This window comes from Camellia sinensis, chromosome 7 (genome assembly GCF_055761805.1).
Source record: "Camellia sinensis isolate YWXY chromosome 7, ASM5576180v1, whole genome shotgun sequence".
In the NCBI taxonomy this organism is placed as follows: domain Eukaryota; kingdom Viridiplantae; phylum Streptophyta; class Magnoliopsida; order Ericales; family Theaceae; genus Camellia; species Camellia sinensis.
In genome coordinates, this window is record NC_138967.1 from 174,421,938 (window position 1) to 174,443,656 (window position 21,719).

The following is a 21,719-nucleotide window of genomic DNA, read 5'->3' on the forward strand; positions in this document are numbered from 1 at the left end:
AATGATTCTTTACAAGTTCTTATTGTTGGTTTATTTGTGTGTAGTGAGGCTGCTAGTTAAAAGTGCATACCATGGTGTTTCCATGCTACTTCAAAATTCAAATGGCTTAAGGTCAGGTGTATTGAGGTGGTAACGATGGAACATGATCTTCTGCAGATCTTGTTTTTCTAATCCAACCATCCATGTTTAAAGTTGAAGCAAAATGACACAATTTTGAAATGTGTAGCTTAAAATAAAAATGCATCATTTTAATATTATTTTGTTTTTATTTTTAAACCTTCTATATGGTTTTGACCACATAAAGATTATTGGAGAGAAAGAATGGCAGAGTGTTCAAATCCGGTAACGACAATGCCGAACCCTTTCTTAATGTTATTTCTCATATTCTGACCTTCGAGCTTATAATTGTGTGATTAACTTGTAGGCATGTGTTATAAAAAACTCTAGATTTGGGTTATCTAATTTGAGCTACTTTGTTTTGCAAGCATGGTTAAGTTCACCCATTAACTTTATTTATTAAGAGGATGGTTTGACTAAATTAGACCCAAACAGGGAAAATCAGATTTTTTTTTATTTTGGCTATTTAATTTATGATGTCTCCTCTATCTTTTGTCTTTTGTTAGTTTGCTTCCTAAACTTCGAAGTTCACCCATTAACTTAGTAGTATGCTTATATACTCCTTATTTTTCTAGGATCAAAGTAATGTCAAATGCAAGTTGTTGCATTGGGAGGGGACAAACTTGGTGATTTACGATTTGTAGTTATGCTTTTTGGATGTTTAAAGTCGTATTTTAGAGATTAGTGAATCTTATGATTTGGATATTTTTCTTGGTTTGTATGTTTGAAGTTGTTATCAACTTGATATGATAGAAGTTGAGGATGGAAGTTAGTATACAAGTTGTTTGGTGTATGGATATTAGATTTTTTTGCGTACTTTATAGTTGCTGCTTCTGCTTGGTTTGTTCACAGGTTACATTTTATAAACTACTGTCTACATATCGTTGGGCAAGGTTATATTCCAGTATATATAATATATTTTAAAAATAACCTTCTACAGCATCTAAAATTATGTCATGAAATTAGCACGTGTACGTTAGGAGTTAGAGCCGAAAACGCCTTAAACTTAACCGAAAAAGGGCGTTACGGGGCGAAAATGCAAAGCAGCCCCCGAACCACCGTATGGATGTCACAACCAGCTTCCTCATGGCAAGTAGGACCTGTGACAACAGACATAATGTAATTAGCATGTGTAGGTTGGGAGTTAGAGCCGAAAACGGCTTAAACCTAACCCAAAAAAGGCGTTAAGGGGGCTATAGCGATCCCGGGTTTACCCTTGTTGTATAGTGATCCGGACATGTGTCCGTGGATGTTGGTAGTTGTTTATTATCTTGTTTACATCCTTTCTTACGTTGTATTTGAGTTATAGGATGTGTTGAGCGGGTTTGTTTCAGGTTGGTTGAGTTTAGAAACCAAAACTAGTTGCCCAGATTTTTGGCCTGTAAGCTCGAGCGGAGGTGTTGGCGCTCGAGCGTAGATTACACCCATTCAGTAATTGTTGTGCAGTGTTGTACGCTCGAGCGTAGGGTTGGGAGCTCGAGCGGAGGCCTGGTTCTGCAAAAGTGCTGGGCGAGTGCATTCTGCGCTCGAGCGGGAGGTTGGCCGCTCGAGCGGAAGTCTGTGAGTGGCCGCTCGAGCGGGGTGTTTTACGCTCGAGCGGAGACCTGGGTTAAAGTCCCGAATTTGTGACTCTTTAAATCACTTTTTCACTTTCTCTTCTCTCTCTTACTTTTCCAAAATCACCATTGTTGAGCCTCTCACTCTAGACCCTACCTTCTCTCTAGGTTTTGATCTAGTAGGAGTGATTTACTCACCTTTGGCCTTTACAAAAAGGTTGTTGATCGTCGAGGGCTTCATTTTAATCTGAAAATCTCGGGTTTTGGAGCACGTTGGGTTTTGTCGTCTTCTCCTTTGGGACTCCGAATTTGAGGTAGGGATAACCTACTCCTCTCTATGGGTTTTGTCTTTAAATTTTGGTATTTTGAGATGTTGGGCTTGGTTTGGTAAATTTGTGAAAGTTTGGGGCTTTTGTGTAATTTTACAAAAGTTGGGGTTTTATTCATAATAAACCTAGATGCATGTTTGGCATAGAAAAATAGTATGATTGTTGAATCATTGATGAAAATGGGACCTAAGGGTTGAAATGGTAATTATGGAAAATGGCCTAATTACATTGTTTAATTAATTGGGATAATTAATTGGTGAGAAATGAGGAAATGAAATGTTGATTGAATATCCATTTGTGCATTTATTTTCTGTTTTAGAAATAACTGCTTTGGGCTATCGGTGGAGGATAGTCGAGATTGTTGTAGACAATGCATGATGATTAGGTAAACGGAAACTAATCAATGGAATGTGTCATGGAACTTGACGGTTGATAGAATACATTAATTGTGTGTATTGTGTGATTGTATATAGAACCAATGTGTTTATATACGTTATGTGTAGAGGAGGAGATAGGGGATGTACTCCGCGGTTTAGGGGAAGATAGGGGATGTACCTCTAAACCGGATAGGTATTGGGAGGAGATAGGGGATGAACTCCGTAGACAGAGCTCATATGCTTGTCTAGAGAAGTGAAGATAGAGCTCATATGCTTATCTTTGTGAAGTGTGGATACAGCTTGTATGCTTATCTGTGGATATTGTTGATATACATATCTGTTGTAGAGTATGGATACAGCTTGTATGCTTATCTGTGGATATTGTTGATATACATATCTGTTGAGATTGTGGATATAGCTTTTATGCTTATCTGAATGTGAGATATAGTTTTTATACATATCTGTGGAAATGATGATAGAGCTAGCATGCTTATCTGTTGAAAAAGGGAAAATGAAAAGTAATTGGGACTTGTAAGTCGTTGACATAAATATGTAATTTATGTGATTGTATCAGTGTTGACCAACTATCAATTGCTAATGTTTTAGTCATTGTCCATGGTTGGTTTAGTGTATTTCTACTGGGCTGTGGCTCACCCTATATGGGAATATCATTTTCAGGTACAGGAAGCATGCCACCTCCAAGGACATAGCTGGGAGGCTAGTGGCGGGCATAGTTTTGTCGTTTTACTTTTGATGTATTACATGTAATTTCAAGCCAAGGGCTTAATGTGTAAACGAGTTAGAACTCTTTGTTGTAACCAAGTGTTAACTTGGAAAGCTGTAAGCCCGTAGGGCATTTTGTTATGAGGTTAACATGTAATACTTATGTCTTGGAATTCTAATAAATGAAAGGAATGCGGTTAGTTTAAATGTAAATGCATGTCTTATCTGATGGGTTTATTGTTATTATTTTGAGGGCGTTACAACTTGGTATCAGAGCGTACCGGGTTCGAATACTTTGGGTACGTGGGAAGTGATTAGTATCACAATGGGTTTGTCTCGCTTGATAGAGACTTAAATGTAGTACCATATGCTATGTGTTTATTTGATAACATGCTTATGTGACTATGTGGGTATGGGATTTAATTTCTTGGATGTTGATCGGATCCTTGAGTTTCTGGGAGTCTTGTTGGAAAAGCACTTGATCAACGCTGTTTCTAACCGGAACTCTAGTAACGCCTCGGGACTATCATTATCCGGAAATGAAATTCGTAAGTGCTTATGTGTTTATGTGCTTATGTGGAGTGAATTACAGTTGTCCAGGCATTAGGACGTGAGTGTTTAGTTTCGGCACATTTATGAATGTGCTAACGTTCTGTGTTGCCTTTATTAGGATGTCAGGACGAGGAAGAGGTGCTAGGCGTGGTAGACCTGCGAGGCAGGAAGTACCGTTACAGGGTGAGATTCCGGCAGTGCAGGAGGGAGTTGGGCAGGCCAATGTGGCCGAGCCAGTAGGTCAGCAGGCTATGGGTGCCTTGGCCAGAGAGATAGCAGGAGCTTTAGGTATTCTTAGAGCTGGGAATCAGGCAGCTGAGACAGGGCCTTCCTTCTTGAAGAGGGAGTTCTTTCGGTGTAATCCGGACGAGTTTATCGGGGATCCTAAAGAGCCGCTTAAGGCAGATGAATGGCTCGAACAGACAACGAAGACGTTTGAGATGCTTGGCATCGAGGACGGAGCACTGAAAGTGACCTTGGCATCCTTCCAACTGAAGGGAGATGCGGGTCAATGGTGGAAGTACGAGAAAGCTCGTGTTGGTGGTACTTGGGAGGCGTTTGTGAATGCTTTTCAGGAGAGGTTTTTATCAGCAGCAGCTAGGGAGAAGCTGAGGGATCAGTTTAGCCGGCTTAATCAGCAGGGCTTGTCAGTGGCCGAGTTTGAGGCTACTTTTACCAGTCTGTCTAGGTTTGCACCTGAACTGGTGGCATCTGAGGAACGCCGTTGCTATGAGTTTGAGCGGAAGTTGAGGCGGGGCCTCAAGTTGAGAATTGGTGGGTCTTACATTCGAGAGTATAGACACCTGGTAGATGCTGCAGCTCATATGGAGCTTATGATGCAGGAGGAGGATGAGGGTCAGAGAGGCTCCAAGAGGAGCCAGGATAGTCAGAGTGATGGCAGGAGGCAGAGGGGTTCTAACCCTCAACAGTCGCAGGGTGGTGTTGCTAGATCGACCTTCCCAGTGCCGAGTGCAGGCTCCGGGAGAGGTGGTCAGGGGGATTTCACCTGTTACAAGTGTGGCCAGCTGGGTCACAAGGTATCTGTTTGCCCGCAGAAGGGTGGGGGTCAGAAAGCTGCTTCTTCTTCAGCTAGATCGCAGAGTCAGAGTTTGGGCAGGGGGCAGCTCTTGACTTGTTATCAGTGTGGACAACCTGGGCACATGAAGAGGTTTTGCCCACAGTTGAGTGCCACTTCGGGAGCGTCTGGTTCTAGACAGACGCAGGGTTTTCAGCCAGCTCAGTCTGTGCAGGCCTCGAGGGCCAATCCGGGAGCTTCGTCATCCCAGTCTGTGCAGCAGTCTTTTGCTCCGAGAGGTGAGCAGGTAGACCAGGGGCCTACGGGGCGCGTGTATGCTGTTACCGCGCAGGATTTAGTACCGGCTCCATCAGTAGTGAGAGGTACTTTTCTGTTTTGCAACTCAGTTGCTAATGTGTTGATAGACACGGGTGCATCTCATTCTTTTGTATCTGCTGCATTTGCATCTGTTTTGGAATTGGAGTTAGCACAGTTAGCATCTCCTATTTGTGTGGTATCGCCTTTGGGTGGTGAATTAATTCTGAAACAGGGTGTTAGAGGATGTGATATAGAGGTCGCCGACTATAGGCTTCCTTTTCCGTTTGTTGTCATGCCCATGAAGGGTTTTGATGTTATTTTGGGTATGGACTGGTTATCGTCATACCGGGCTGTTATTGATTGCTACCGCCAGAGGGTTACATTGTGTACCTTGAGCGGGGAGTGGTTCCATTTCTTGGGAGACCGGGTTGGTAGTGTTTTGCCACCGGGGTATGATTCGCGAGGGCGAAGTGAGCTTAGTAGTCTACTTGCTAGCTTTGAGAGTGGTGAGAGTGGTGAGACCCAGGTTGTGTTACCAAGGGTGGTTTGTGAGTATTCGGATGTTTTTCCCGAAGATCTTGTTAGTTTGCCACCTCACCGAGAGATAGAGTTCTCTATTGATTTAGTGCCTGGTACGGCGCCGATTTCTATGGCACCTTACCGTTTTGCTCCAGCAGAGTTGGTTGAGTTGAAAGTTCAGCTCCAGGAATTACTAGATAAGGGCTTTGTTCGCCCTAGTGTTTCACCGTGGGGAGCACCGGCCCTCTTTGTTAAAAAGAAAGATGGTGCCTTGAGATTGTGTATAGACTACCGGAAGTTGAATCGGGCTACGGTTAAGAATAAGTATCCTATGCCCCGTATAGATGATTTGTTTGACCAGTTGAAGGGTTCCCGTTGTTTCTCTAAGATAGACTTGAGATCGGGTTACCATCAGTTGAGGGTCAGGGAGGAAGATATTCCTAAGACGGCATTCCGTACGCGGTATGGCCATTATGAGTTTTTGGTGATGCCATTCGGGCTTACCAATGCACCGGCAGTCTTTATGGACTTGATGAACCGGATTTTCCGGGAGTTCTTAGACCGATTTGTGGTTGTTTTCGTGGACGATATCCTTATCTATTCGTCTTTTGAGGAGGAGCACGAGGCACACTTGAGAGTGGTGCTTGAGTTACTTAGAGCCCATAGGCTGTATGCCAAGTTTGGGAAGTGTGAGTTCTGGCTGGGGGAAGTCAAATTCTTAGGCCACGTGGTATCCGGGGAAGGGGTGTCTGTTGATACATCCAAGGTTGAGGCAGTGCAAGATTGGGCACAGCCTAAGAGTGTGTTTGAGATCCGCAGTTTTCTGGGATTAGCTGGGTATTACTGTCGGTTTGTGAAAGATTTCTCCAGGTTAGCGTCACCGTTGACTAGACTGACTCGGAAGGGAGTCAAGTTTGTGTGGAGTGAGGCTTGTGAAAAGTCGTTCCAAGAGTTGAAAGTTAGAATGACCACCGCTCCGGTATTGATTATTCCGGAGAGAGGGTTGGGTTATGCGGTTTATTGTGATGCCTCACGAGAGGGTTTGGGTTGTGTGTTGATGCAAGAGGGAAAAGTGGTAGCTTATGGCTCACGTCAGTTGAAAATACACGAGAAGAATTACCCCACACACGACCTAGAGTTAGCAGCTGTGATCTTTGCCTTGAAAATCTGGAGGCACTACCTTTATGGTGAGAGGTTCGAGGTATTCTCGGATCACAAGAGTTTGAAGTATCTGTTTACACAGAGAGACTTGAATCTGAGGCAGAGGAGATGGATGGAGTTCATCGAGGATTATGATTTTGAGTTGCATTATCATCCGGGAAAGGCCAATGTTGTGGTCGATGCCCTTAGTAGGAAAACCATTAGTGATGTAGCTTGTATAGCCATCCGGGAATGGGTGATGTTGGGAGCACTTGGCGAGTTTGATTTGCTACTGGGCGAATCTGTTGAGGCTGCGACCTTGTTTTCTGTTGTTGCGCAGCCTACACTTGTGGTTAGAGTGTTAGAGGCACAGCGAGGTGACCTTGAGGTAGAATCCCTCCGAGAAAAGATCTCCAGTGGGAAAGTTGAGAAGGGTTTGACGGTGTATCCCGACCTGAGTGTGAGATACCGAGACCGTTTGTTTGTACCGGAGGCTTGCCGAGAGGAGGTACTCCGAGAGTTTCACCATTCGCGCCTTGCGGTGCATCCGGGAGGTACTAAGATGTATCAGGATTTGGGTCGCCAATTTTGGTGGCGGGGTATGAAGAGAGATGTGGCTGTTTTCGTATCGAAGTGCCTTACTTGCCAGCAAGTGAAGGCCGAGCATCAGAGGCCAGCGGGTTTGTTGCAACCCTTGTCTATTGCCGAGTGGAAGTGGGAGCATGTCACTATGGACTTCGTTGTAGGTCTTCCGAGGACTCAGCGGGGTAGTGATGCTATTTGGGTGGTTGTAGACCGGTTGACTAAGTCGGCGCACTTTATTCCTATGCGCGTGAGAGATTCGGTAGATCATCTTGCCGACTTGTATATTCGGGACGTAGTGAGATTGCACGGGGTCCCAGTGACGATCGTCTCAGATAGAGATCCTCGTTTTACTGCCAGGTTGTGGCAGAGTTTGCAGAGTGCCTTGGGCACTAAGTTGACCTTTAGTACGGCCTATCATCCTCAGACTGATGGGCAGTCCGAGCGTACTATTCAGATCCTCGAGGATATGCTTCGGGGTTGTGTCCTGGATTTCAGTGGGACGTGGGAGAGGCACTTGCCATTGGTAGAGTTTGCCTACAACAACAGTTTTCAGTCTAGCATCGGTATGGCACCGTTTGAGGCCTTGTATGGCCGACCGTGTAGGTCTCCAGTTTGTTGGGCCGAGGTGGGAGATGCACCTTTGTTGGGTCCGGAGTTGGTTAGGGAGACGACAGAGAAAGTTGAGCTTATCCGTAGGAGGCTTGTTACAGCCCAGAGTCGACAAAAGAGTTATGCCGACCGTAGGAGGAGGCCTTTGGCGTTTGAGGTAGGTGATCATGTCTTTCTGAAGATATCACCTAGGCGAGGCCTGATGAGATTTGGGAAAAGTGGGAAGTTATCCCCTCGGTTTATTGGTCCTTTTGAGATCCTTGAAAGGATAGGTGAGGTTGCTTATCGGTTAGCCTTACCGCCGCAGTTGTCCGGAGTGCATGACGTGTTTCATGTGAGTATGCTTCGGAAGTATGAGCCAGATCCATCACATGTGCTGGATTGGAGCGATTTAGAGGTAGATGAGGATGCCTCGTATGAGGAGAGACCGGTTCGGGTCTTGGATAGGCGGGATCAGGTCCTGCGTGGTAAGACCATTCCTTTGGTGAAAGTCTTGTGGAAACATCACGGAGTGGAGGAAGCCACTTGGGAACGTGAGTTGGAAGTCCGAGAGAAATATCCGGACTTGTTTATTGATATGTAATTTTGTATTTGAATTTTACATTTTGTTGAACTTAAGAGCTTTTATATATGTCTTAAGTTGTGAAACATTGAGAATGTTTTGATTATTGGTAGTATGTTTTGGAACTTGCCTCATATGGAAGTTGAATGTAACATTATATTTGTTGAATATATTGTTGAAATTGGAAGGATAGTGCATAATGTTGATGCATGTTGAAAGTACATATGTTGTTTACATATTGTGATATGTCTCTTATTTAAGGGATGGGATGACCGGTAATGGGTCGAATTGTTGAATGTTAAATAGTAACATTGATTAAAATGGAGGAAAACCTGTTTTTGAAAACTTGTGCTTAATTTCGGGGGCGAAATTCTTTAAGGGGGGGAGGTTATAGCGATCCCGGGTTTACCCTTGTTGTATAGTGATCCGGACATGTGTCCGTGGATGTTGGTAGTTGTTTATTATCTTGTTTACATCCTTTCTTACGTTGTATTTGAGTTATAGGATGTGTTGAGCGGGTTTGTTTCAGGTTGGTTGAGTTTAGAAACCAAAACTAGTTGCCCAGATTTTTGGCCTGTAAGCTCGAGCGGAGGTGTTGGCGCTCGAGCGTAGATTACACCCATTCAGTAATTGTTGTGCAGTGTTGTACGCTCGAGCGTAGGGTTGGGAGCTCGAGCGGAGGCCTGGTTCTGCAAAAGTGCTGGGCGAGTGCATTCTGCGCTCGAGCGGGAGGTTGGCCGCTCGAGCGGAAGTCTGTGAGTGGCCGCTCGAGCGGGGTGTTTTACGCTCGAGCGGAGACCTGGGTTAAAGTCCCGAATTTGTGACTCTTTAAATCACTTTTTCACTTTCTCTTCTCTCTCTTACTTTTCCAAAATCACCATTGTTGAGCCTCTCACTCTAGACCCTACCTTCTCTCTAGGTTTTGATCTAGTAGGAGTGATTTACTCACCTTTGGCCTTTACAAAAAGGTTGTTGATCGTCGAGGGCTTCATTTTAATCTGAAAATCTCGGGTTTTGGAGCACGTTGGGTTTTGTCGTCTTCTCCTTTGGGACTCCGAATTTGAGGTAGGGATAACCTACTCCTCTCTATGGGTTTTGTCTTTAAATTTTGGTATTTTGAGATGTTGGGCTTGGTTTGGTAAATTTGTGAAAGTTTGGGGCTTTTGTGTAATTTTACAAAAGTTGGGGTTTTATTCATAATAAACCTAGATGCATGTTTGGCATAGAAAAATAGTATGATTGTTGAATCATTGATGAAAATGGGACCTAAGGGTTGAAATGGTAATTATGGAAAATGGCCTAATTACATTGTTTAATTAATTGGGATAATTAATTGGTGAGAAATGAGGAAATGAAATGTTGATTGAATATCCATTTGTGCATTTATTTTCTGTTTTAGAAATAACTGCTTTGGGCTATCGGTGGAGGATAGTCGAGATTGTTGTAGACAATGCATGATGATTAGGTAAACGGAAACTAATCAATGGAATGTGTCATGGAACTTGACGGTTGATAGAATACATTAATTGTGTGTATTGTGTGATTGTATATAGAACCAATGTGTTTATATACGTTATGTGTAGAGGAGGAGATAGGGGATGTACTCCGCGGTTTAGGGGAAGATAGGGGATGTACCTCTAAACCGGATAGGTATTGGGAGGAGATAGGGGATGAACTCCGTAGACAGAGCTCATATGCTTGTCTAGAGAAGTGAAGATAGAGCTCATATGCTTATCTTTGTGAAGTGTGGATACAGCTTGTATGCTTATCTGTGGATATTGTTGATATACATATCTGTTGTAGAGTATGGATACAGCTTGTTTGCTTATCTGTGGATATTGTTGATATACATATCTGTTGAGATTGTGGATATAGCTTTTATGCTTATCTGAATGTGAGATATAGTTTTTATACATATCTGTGGAAATGATGATAGAGCTAGCATGCTTATCTGTTGAAAAAGGGAAAATGAAAAGTAATTGGGACTTGTAAGTCGTTGACATAAATATGTAATTTATGTGATTGTATCAGTGTTGACCAACTATCAATTGCTAATGTTTTAGTCATTGTCCATGGTTGGTTTAGTGTATTTCTACTGGGCTGTGGCTCACCCTATATGGGAATATCATTTTCAGGTACAGGAAGCATGCCACCTCCAAGGACATAGCTGGGAGGCTAGTGGCGGGCATAGTTTTGTCGTTTTACTTTTGATGTATTACATGTAATTTCAAGCCAAGGGCTTAATGTGTAAACGAGTTAGAACTCTTTGTTGTAACCAAGTGTTAACTTGGAAAGCTGTAAGCCCGTAGGGCATTTTGTTATGAGGTTAACATGTAATACTTATGTCTTGGAATTCTAATAAATGAAAGGAATGCGGTTAGTTTAAATGTAAATGCATGTCTTATCTGATGGGTTTATTGTTATTATTTTGAGGGCGTTACAGGGGCGAAAATGTGAATCGGCCCTGAACCACCATACGGATGTGACAACCAACTTTCCCATGACAAATAGAACTTGTGACAACAGACGGGATTTAATTAGCACGTGTAGGTTGGGAGTTAGAGTCAAAACTGCCTTAAACTTAACCAAAAAAGAGCATTAAGGGGGTGAAAATGCGAATCGGCCCTCGAACCACTGTACGGATGTCACAACCAGCTTCCCCATGGCAAGTAGGACCTGTGACAATAGATGGGATGTAATTAGCGCGTGTGGATTGGGAGTTAGAGCCGAAAACGCCTTAAACTTAACCGAAAAGGGGCGTTAAGGGGGCAAAAATGTGAATCGGCTCCCTAACCACCGTACAAATGTGAAAACTAGCTTCACCATGACAAGTAGGATCTGTGACAATAGACGGGAAGTAATTAGCACGTGTAGGTTGGGAGTTAGAGTTGAAAACGCCTTAAACTTAATCGAAAAAAGGCATTAAGGGGCGAAAATGCAAAACAGCCTTCGAACAATTGTGCGGATGTCACAACCAACTTCCTCATGGCAAGTAGGACCTGTGACAAAAGACGGAATGTAATTAGCATGTGTAGGTTGGGAGTTAGAGCCGAAAACGCCTTAAACTTAACCGAAAAAAGGCGTTAAAGGGGCAAAAATGTGAATCGGCCTCCGAACCACCAGACGGATGTGACAACAAGCTTCCCTATGAAAAACAAGACCTGTGAAAACAAACGAGATGTAATTAGCAAGTGTACATTGGGAGTTATAGCCGAAACTGCCTTAAACTTAACCGAAAAAGGGCGTTAGGGGGGCGAAAATACGAATCAGCCCCTAAACCATTGTAAAGATGTCACAACCAACTTCCCCATGGAAAGCAGGACCTGTGACAACAGACATGATGTAATTAGCACGTGTAGGTTGGGAGCTAGAGCTGAAAACGCCTTAAACTTAACTGAAAAAGGGCGTTAAGGGGGAAAAAATGAAAAATAGCCCCCGAACCACCATACGGATGTCACAACTAGCTTCCTCATGGAAAGTAGGACCTGTGACAATAGACGGAATGTAATTAGCACGTGTATGTTGGGAGTTAGAGCTAAAAACGCCTAAAACTTAATCGAAAAAAAGGCGTTGATGAGGCGAAAATGCAAAATAGCCCCCGAACCACCATACAGATGTCACAACCTGCTTCCTCATGGCAAGTAGGACTTGTGACAACAGATGGAATGTAATTAGCACATGTAGGTTGGGAGTTAAAGCCGAAAACGCCTTAAACTTAACTGAAAAAGGGCGTTAAGGGGAGAAAATATGAATCGGCCCCTGAACCACCATACAAATGTGACAACCAGCTTCCCCATGAAAAATAGGACCTGTGAAAATAGACGGGATGTAATTAGCACATGTAGGTTAGGAGTTAGAGCCGAAATTGCCTTAAACTTAACCGAAAAAGGGCGTTTAGGGGGCGAAAAAGCGAATCGGCCCCTGAACCATTGTACAGATGTCACAACCAGCTTCTCCATGGAAAGTAGGACCTGTGACAACAGATAAGATGTAATTAGTATGTGTAGGTTGGGAGTTAGAGCCAAAAACGCCTTAAACTTAACCGAAAAAGGGCGTTAAGGGGGCGACAATGTGAATCAGCCCCCGAACCACCGTATGAATGTGACAACCAGCTTCACCATGGCAATTAGGACCTGTGACAATAGATGGGATGTAATTAGCACGTGTAGGTTGGGAGTTAGAGTTGAAAACGCCTTAAACTTAATCGAAAAAAGGCATTAAGGGGCGAAAATGCAAAACAGCCCCTGAACAAGTGTACAGATGTCACAACCTGCTTCCTCATGGCAAGTAGGACCTCTGACAACAGACGGAATGTAATTAGCACGTGTAGGTTGGGAGTTACAACCGAAAACTCCTTAACCTTAACTGAAAAATGGCATTAAGGGGGCGAAAATGTGAATCGGCCCCCGAACCACTGTACGGATATGACAACCAGCTTCCCCACGACAAATAGGATCTGTGACAATAGATGAGATGTAATTAGCATGTGTAGGTTGGGAGTTAGAGCCAAAAACACCATAAACTTAACCGAAAAAGGGCGTTAAAGCGGCAAAAATGTGAAACAGCCCCCAAAGCAACCACACGGATGTCACAACCAGCTTCCCCATGACAAATAGGACCTATGAAAACAGACGAAATGTAGTTAGCACGTGTAAGTTGGGAGTTAGAGCCGAAAATGCCTTAAATTTATTTGAAAAAGAGTAAGTTTGACATCCAATAAATCTTCAACATTTTTATTTAAATTGGTGTCATTGTTTCATCATGGGGCAGAAAATTGTTAAACCAATATCAAATTACGAATGTTAGGATAAAGTTATATTATAGTTACATGGGGTGTGACATTATGCTCAAATGCTATATATGGAACTAATTGGTGTATTTTTTTTTTTTTTTTTTTTTTTTTTGTAGATGGCTTTTGGCATGGAGTTGTGGATATTCCATTTTTGTGGACAGATGACAATTTACACTTTTGTAAACTTCTGCATTTTTGTCATCCACTGCTTTTTGTGTAGGTTTGTATTAATTGTACATCATACTTTTGGCGGGGTACATAATATTTTTTCCTTCGAATAGATAATTGATGTCATGATCTATTGATTACCTTTTGTCGTGATACATATTACCATGGTATTTTGCACCATGCCAAATGGTCATTTGGCATAGTAGTAAATATATTTTTGTATACAGAGGATGAAACTTCCCTTTGATCGTTTATGTTATGTACGAAATTATTATTTTAAATTGGAATTAATGTATTTGATTTGTATGGAATTATTGACATTTGAAGGTATTAATTTTTAGATGGTTGGAAGTGAAATGGATGTAGATTGTTGAATGGGTGATAATATATGTATAAACCAGTTTGTATATATCATACAGGTTGCATGGAATATATACAAGTTGTGGGTGTGGACAAATTAAAAATAAAAATAAAAATAAATAAAATGATGTTTTGGTGACTAAAAAATTGGCAGCCAAAAATAAAGTCAATATTTTTGCCAACTAAATAGTTAGTAGCTAAAAAAAAGAATTAAATGAAAACAAATCTTTTGGTTACTAAATATTTAGTAGCCACAACAAATAAGACTTTAGGCGACTAATAATTTAGTAGCCAAAAAAAAAAGGAAAAACACTTTTGGCGACCAAACTATTAGAAGCCAAAACAGAAATTATTGGACCTTAGGCGACGAAAGTGTTAGTAGCTAAGCAATTTAAGCTTTGGCAACAAAAATATTAGTCGCTGAAAAGTGCTTTAGGCAACTAAAATATTAGTAGCCAAACAGAAAATGTTAGGCCTTAGGCGACTAAAGTTTTAGTAGCTAAACAGTTTAGGTTTTGACGACCAAAAATATTAGTCGTTGAAAATGTCATGTTAAATTTAGTTGAAACACTTTTGGCGACTAAATTATTAGTCACCAATTGTGTGCTTTTAGCGACTAAAATTTTTTTAGTCGCCAATTACTTTCCCCGACTATCTTTCAACGACAAAGGTGGCGACCAAAATATTAGTCGGCAAAAGGTTTTGGCGACCAAAATTGGACCTTTAGGGACTAAAAAGTTAGTCGCCAAATCTGTATTTTGTTATAGTGACAATTATTCCACTTGCACGTAAAACCAATCACTAAGTTTAAAAAACTATTGTGTTTGATTCTGTGATCAATTTATATATTTACAAAAAATTTCATCCTAGAAGTAGTAATCTTACCCAATTGCATATATTCCCAAACCTGTTTCCTAACTACAAAATATACCCTAGAGCCCAACCATATACATTGTTAAAAACTTGTTTTTAAGACAAATGGTTATCTAATTAGAGTTGGGTTTAGGGTGATTTTTTAGGCTAACACTACAGGAAAAAAGAGTTTAGGCGACGTTTGTTTAGCGACATTTTTTTAAACGTCACTTTTTTTTAACATTTAACGACGTTTTATAAAACGTCGCATATTTGCATAATAAAACGATACCGTTTTGTAATAGGAGGCGTTGAAAAACGCCTCCAAATGCGTTGTGATTCACGCGCCCCCTTTTCAAACCCTAATTTTGAATCTGAGACTCACCTAAGACCCAGATCTCAAGCGCGCTCTCTCGCTCTCTCTAAATCTCAGAGCGATTTCGAAGCTCCACCGCTTATTCATTCTCAGAGCGAGGTAGCGAGCACCAATGAAGGTGAGCTCCACTGTCTCTCTCTCTCTCTCTCTCTCTCAACCCTCTCTAAACCCTTATCAGAGCGATTCAGAGATTCATCTCAGAGATTTAGAGATTCATCTCAGAGATTTAGAGATTCAAAGCGATTTCATCTCAGTGATTTCATCGCAGAGCGTCAGAGATTCAGATCGGTCTCCACCATCTGCACCATCGTCTGCACCATCATCTGCACCATCGTCTACTAAGGTGAGCTCCACCCTCTCTCTCTCTAAAGCTCTTCCTTCCCGTCTCTGTGTGTGTGTGTGTGTGTGTGTGTCTGTTTCAGTGATTGATGAGTTGTATGTGCTCTGTTTCAGTAATTGTTTTTCACTGATGAGTTATATATGCTCTGTTTCATTGCCTTTTCTTTGTTTGGTTGCTGAGAAAACTGGGAAAAAAATATTAAGGAATATAAACCTGGATTGTTTTCTTTTTTCATGCACTTGATTTTTCTGTAATTTCAGTTCTAGCATTCATTTGAGATTCAAGCTTATGACTGATATCACTCCATCTCATATCGGCATTTCCCCCCCTCTCTTTATATAAATTTTTTGTATTTTGCAGAAATTTATGCATATATATTTATTGAAATTGAAATTATTAATTTTCTGTGTGTAATAGAGTTTGATCAATTGGTGATTTATGTATGGTTCTGTGTTTTCTACACTAATATGTCATTACAGATAGCTACTCATCTACTTCAATTTAATTTTTTGCCCATTTGAATGAAATAAGAAATTCTTAGGCTACTTGAGATTGCATCTGGTAGATGCTTAGTTCAAGTTGATGATGTACAGGGCCGATTCATATATCAATTTGTAATTAAACCTAATTTATATGTATTGCTGCCTTTTAATCCTATATATTGGTGCCAACTGCCTGTACTACGAAGTTGCAGAGAGATGGAGTCCCAGTCCCTCAAGCTTCGCAACATTTTGGAGTTTCACAATCTCCCAATCTCGCCGACTCATCGGTTCTCACTCCTTGTTCACCCATGTGAACTCACTTCTCTCCCATCACTCTTCTCATCATCGTCGAATCCTTCTCACACTCGAATTCTTCACCAATTCAGTCGAATTCAAACAGCCCCTTGTTGCAAAGAACCTGTACATTTTCCAATCGACTCGGTGGAAACTTCTTCAAGCCATGCATTCCAGTCCGCGTCCAAGGTCGAAGATGATGACACCAATTCGATGCCCTCTGGTACTATTTCCCAACCCTAGACTCTCGATATATATACATATACAAATAAATGTGTGTCTGTAACCCTAGAATGCTTTAATATTTGGGTGATTTCGTAGACATTGGCTTGATTCAACGTGTTGTGTGGATTGGTTTGACCACCATCATGAGCAAGATTCTGGTGATTTTTAACGATTAAAACCACCTCAACATTTTGATTGTTCTTGCTTAATTTTTTGATGTAATTGTTATTGTTTTTCATCGCAGAGATTAATTAGGGAGATTATCGTGGCTTCAGTTTTCGGCATAGGTTCAGTGGCAACTGCATTCAAGTAACCACGCTTTTCTTTAATCATATTTCATGTAAATACTTATCACGTGTTTAAATTGAGTATTTACATATATTTCAAATGTGTCGTATGTGACTTGAGCTTTTAATTTTCTGAAAGTCGAGCATTCATGCTACATTAGTTCTAGGTGCTTTAACTTTCTAATAATTTAATCTCATTATGCGAGTGTATAATCTAGGTGTCTATATTTATATGCATGTGGGTTAGTGTCATTGCCTTTTTAATTTTGGGCAGTGATATGACCCTTCATAGTTCATGGGGATGCTCTGAACTTATAGATTCTTTAGCTAAAGCTTATTTGTGGTTTTCATTTTTCTCTTCCTTTTTGATTTCAGTAATATGTGTTTGTCATGTGTTTTGGTTTTTGCAACTAACTTCTGCAGCTTGTTGGGTTGTGCGCTGCTATCTGTTACATGGTAATTTGGGTTGGATACGCAGACGTGCACTTAATCTTTGGTGTTTCTATGACTTGAGAGCATGTGTGGCTCTGCAGGGAGAGCTGAATAATCAGCTGAAGCAGTAGTTCTGGAAGATCTAGGTATGCTATTCCAGTCTGTATCTCTCTACCAATGATAGGAATTGCCACTTCTTTTGTAACTGACTTTAGATACTCAGCATGATAGTTTTATCTGCTTCTCATTCTTTAGATGTTCTAGCCAATTCTTATTCAAGCTTTGAAACTTGATGCTGTTGATGAATATTTTCTTAGATTGTGAATGCTTCATTCATTTGCTTGCCTAGTGCTCATGTTACAGGGCTGTAAACAAGCGAAGTTCTTATGGTCATTTGCTTTGTTGTCATCCATGAACTTGTTCAAGTGCTCATTAATGACATCATTCTTTGTTCTACAGGAGAAACAAAATGCCAAGAAGGAAATTGAATAGCTTGAGTTGAAGTCTTGTTTTTACAAGCATCAGTTCGCCAACAGCATTCACTAGCATACCTAATAAACCAGGTATCTGATGGCTTAAACACACTAACCAACAATTAGCAGCATGCATGGAAGCTGCCTATAATTATAATATATCTTTGCATTATTAGCCAAGCAAGTTGACTCAAATCTTGTTGACCTTTGATCCATTTTGCTTTATTGTCACTTCTTTTAGGTCTCCAATTCTAGGTGGCTTTTTGAATGCAAATATAGTTTATTAGAAGACCTTTACAAAGTGCTTGCCTACTACTAAATGTTTGTGACTTTACTGTGTGTATATATATATACACATATAAATTTTCCTATGTATATGGTGATCTCATGTGCTCTGTCTTCATGTTGATTCCTTTTCATTTTTGATTTAAATGTAGTGCCTCTGTTCAGCTTCTTTCTTAATCATAATGTTTTAGAGATAGTTTACACTAATCAGAGTATATTTGTTCTTTCTTCTTTTTTTTTTCTTTTTCTTTTCATAGAGGAGGCAATAATTGTAATACAACACTCTGAAAATGGCAAACATAGCTGGGCCTTATGTCAAAGTTACAAGTAACTTCTTAATTGAAATCTCATACTCACTGTGATTTATTCCTTCCTCTACGATTCATTCCTTCATATATAGCACCATGTTCTGAGATTAATGAACCATCTTTTCATCTTCTAAAGTTCATGACCCTTTCCCATTGTCAAGCATAAGGTTTTTATTTTTAGCCTATTTTTTGTTTATATTTGTTAATCTTGCCATTTCTTTTGTTTTGTTTTTCTGCTCTCGATTAGTATGGGAGCAGTTATCTCCGCAGTCTAAAACATCTCTTCCACAACCCTGCTTCTCACATGATGGGACAACCCCATGTGAGTGTGTGGTCTGCAGAACTAACAATTGCATAATAATTAGTGTATATATATGTGTTTGCTAACAAAGGGATGGATTGACATCCTGAAATTTGAAAGGAAGTGATGTCTAATCTGGATTTGATTTAGGTCCTCCAAACAGCTTCATCCTGTCAGTTTTGGAAGTTTGAATTAAAAATGCTGGCTTGTCGATGTGATTCATTAAGTTTCCGTTTTGATTTATCATTTGTTGACAACCATGTCTTGTTTTATAGAATGTCTCACAGAATTTGCAATTTCATCAATCCTTTTCAGGCCCTGAACTTTGCTTTCAAAGATTATTTCAAGAGGCTGTTTAATTTCAAGAGAGACAAGGATGGTTACTGGAAGTGGTTCGCCGGGAATTTGGCGTCAGGTGCTGCTGCTGGTGCTTCATCTTCTCTTTTTGTTTATTCCCTAGATTATGCTCGAACATGTTTGGCTAATGATGCTACAGCTGCTAAGAATGGTGGTGGAAGGCAGTTTAATGGTTTAATTGATGTTTGCAGCCTCATAACTAATCCCATTATTGGATGATTTCCAAAATTTGCCTGGTTTATTATTTCAAATATTTTTTTGTTGGAGCACGTAATGTTATTATAGACCTTTTCACATATCACTAGATACTGGCTTGGTCTCAAATCAATTCTTTTGTTATTTTTCTGCCTTTTTCTTTTGACAAATGTTCATTTGAATGGAAATAGGAGTTATTGTTTCATATTAGTGCTACTTTGCAATTTTATTACAAGTAATAATTTAAAAATAAAAATAAAGATGTAATGGCATTTCTCAGAACCTCACTATATAGGTTTTTAAAAATTAAGAAAGCTATAATGATGTTTTTGAAATGTCGCTAAAAGTTGTCAGGACATCACTTTGCAGTTGAGTATCACATTTAGAGGCGTTTTAAAAAACACCGCCTATAACAAATTAACGACGTTTCCAAAGCGTCGCTAAAAATTGTCATGACGTCACTTTGCCTTATGTACCACATTTAGCGGCGTTTTTTAAAACGCCGCCTATAACAAATTAACGACGTTTTTAAAGCGCCACAATGCTATAGCGACGGCCGCGTCCTCGGCGTTTGGTGCAAAACGTCACAAAAAGAATTAGTGGCGTTTTTGGCATTTATCGCGGCGTTTTTTAAACGCCGCTAAAAGCTAAATTTCCTGCAGTGTAAATTTTGTCCTTGGTCTATTTACATCCTCTCATTCATCACAACTTCATGTGCAACTGGGCAGTATGTGAAGAGGAGTGTTAGAAAGTCGTTACATATCATCTCTTTAAAGCACCCAAGCTTGGTCAAATACTAGTTCAATAGTTTTTCTAACTTTTTAACATCTTATTAGAACACTAATTCCAGGAGATCTTGAATACAAGTCTTTCTCGCCTGTTATCTCTATCATTTTGGGATCTATTCAATATCTTTTCCAGTGAGAGGGAGTGTTAATTTGATATATATTATTAGACTGATTTCTTAACAGTTCAAGTTTTTGAAGCAATTGGTGATCTAACAATACTCTCAATTGGTTACTATAGGGGTTATTAGCGTGGAATTCAAGAATGAATCTTCACATTTCACCACTTAATAGTGAATTTTTACATTTTTTTTTAATTTTCAATTTGGAGGATTGGGCATTTGAGCTACTGGTACTGTTAGTTGGGTTGATGCCAAACGCAGAAATAACTTCATTGATTGCAATGTGGTAATGTTTCTTTTTTCTTTCTTTCTGATTTTGATTTCCAACAATTTCTGGAACAGTGTTTTTTGTGCTGCTTGACTTGACTCTGTTAAGGGTTTTTGTTTTTGTTGTTTTATTTTATTTTTTTTGGGTATATTCTCGGTGTCAATACAGAAGCTATCGCCGTCATGATTACTTATGGTCTCAGCGTTGCTGTTAGGTTTGTTGCTTATTTTTTCTTTTTATTTTTTGCAATTTGAATAATTCATCTTATAGAGTTTACTGAGCAAATTATTCATGAAAAAAAAAAATTAATTTGACAGGCCCATTTGGGAACGTAGTTTGGCTTTTAACATATTTTTGGTTACATCACCTTTCTATTTTTCTTGTACATTTTCTTTTTAAAAGCCAAGAAATCAACTTTTCAAAACAATCCAAAATGATTAGATCACATTCGTTTTGAAAAATATATTGTAAGAATGAATTTGATAATAGACTATTTTTTAAAAGCATGATTCTACCATGTAACTACTGATGATGTCTGTTCAATTTGAATCTTTGTATAAATACTTTGCTCAGTATACCCTCCAATATAATGATATGGATCATAGATATAGGTATTGTTTGGTACAACTTTTAGGAGATGGTTATAGTTTATTTTAATTTAAGAATCTGTGCTAGACTATTTGATGTAACTTCTGCTTATAATTTATTAGGTAGAAATAACTTAAATAAACTAAAAAAAAAATTGATTATTTGAAAACTGAGAAATAAGTACTTTTAATTTTTACTTTCTAATTATAAACTTTTAACTTAAAAAAAACTTCACTACACAAGGCCATAGGCTCTGAGATTTTGGCCCCCAACAGCATCTCTATGTGGATGCCTAACTAGAAAAAAAAAAAAGTAAATGTATTTTTGTTTTGCTATATGGAAATTTGTTTGGCAAACTAGTTTCCAAAATTAAAAAATAAAAAATCTGAAAACAACCCATTGTTTAGAAACACCAGAAGTTGTTTGTTCCAAAACTTTTTACTATTTTTATCTCCAAAAACATTAAAAAATAAATGATAATAATAATAGTATGAAAGCACAACAAAACAAGGCAATTCCCCTGTTCATTTTTGTTTGAGGGTGTTTGAATAAACCAAAACTTTCTGTAACAGCACAAGGGTGTCGAACGAGTTAGGAGCAGGCAATCCAGATCGAGCCTGTAGGAATGGGTTCAAGAAAGGAGTTGGAAAATTCGAAGATCTTCGAAGATCCTTGAAGAACAATTTCGAATTCTCTAGAATATGATGAGAGGCTTAGATTCTTCAATAATCTCAACTTAGGAACACGACAACAAAGGAGATGATGGAGATAAGAGATTGGGTGAAGAAGAAGGCAAAATGGCTAGAGAATAGAATAATGGCAAGGCTCTCCCATTGATCTCCCACTTTCACTCTCAAGGTCGATAATGGAGAAGGGAAATTAGTTCTTTCCCAAGAGTTAAAAATCTCCAAAATCCATCCCTTGTAAAGCTATGGGTGGGTGCTATTTATAGGCACCTCATGATGTAGGATGGAGCCCATGTGCAAGGCACATGGGGGATATTTTCTCTAATCACCTTGTCCGAGGG

General features: G+C 39.9%; 1 protein-coding gene and 1 pseudogene across 14 annotated transcripts; both read left to right on the plus strand.

The window, feature by feature from the left end:
* Nucleotides 1-21,719, plus strand: part of LOC114299507 (protein DETOXIFICATION 19-like) — a 50,413-nt pseudogene that overhangs the window by 27,167 nt on the left and 1,527 nt on the right.
* On the plus strand, nt 14,753-19,134 carry LOC114284705 (uncharacterized). Of its 14 annotated transcripts, none has more exons than XM_082879885.1 (6): nt 14,753-15,293; nt 15,979-16,289; nt 16,388-16,449; nt 16,536-16,600; nt 17,057-17,156; nt 17,470-17,718. In XM_082879885.1, the coding sequence occupies exons 2-5, from the start codon at nt 15,989-15,991 to the stop codon at nt 17,139-17,141; spliced, it is 513 nt and encodes a 170-aa protein (XP_082736011.1). In that variant the 5' UTR covers nt 14,753-15,293; nt 15,979-15,988; the 3' UTR covers nt 17,142-17,156; nt 17,470-17,718. The 14 variants fall into 14 exon arrangements, 4 of the variants coding, with proteins under 4 accessions (XP_082736011.1, XP_082736010.1, XP_082736012.1 ...); XM_082879884.1 differs by having other exon boundaries at nt 15,985-16,289; XR_014336427.1 differs by lacking the exon at nt 14,753-15,293 and having other exon boundaries at nt 15,328-16,289; nt 16,536-16,631; nt 17,002-17,156.

What these genes read in the sequence shown, in the direction of transcription:
- LOC114284705 (XM_082879885.1), top strand. Translation starts at nt 15,989, where the DNA reads ATGGAGTCCCAGTCCCTCAAGCTTCGCAACATTTTGGAGTTTCACAAT. An exon ending in CACCAATTCGATGCCCTCTG is followed by an intron (nt 16,290 to 16,387) that starts GTACTATTTCCC and finishes GTGATTTCGTAG; the next exon opens with ACATTGGCTTGATTCAACGT. An exon ending in TCAGTGGCAACTGCATTCAA is followed by an intron (nt 16,601 to 17,056) that starts GTAACCACGCTT and finishes TTGGATACGCAG; the next exon opens with ACGTGCACTTAATCTTTGGT.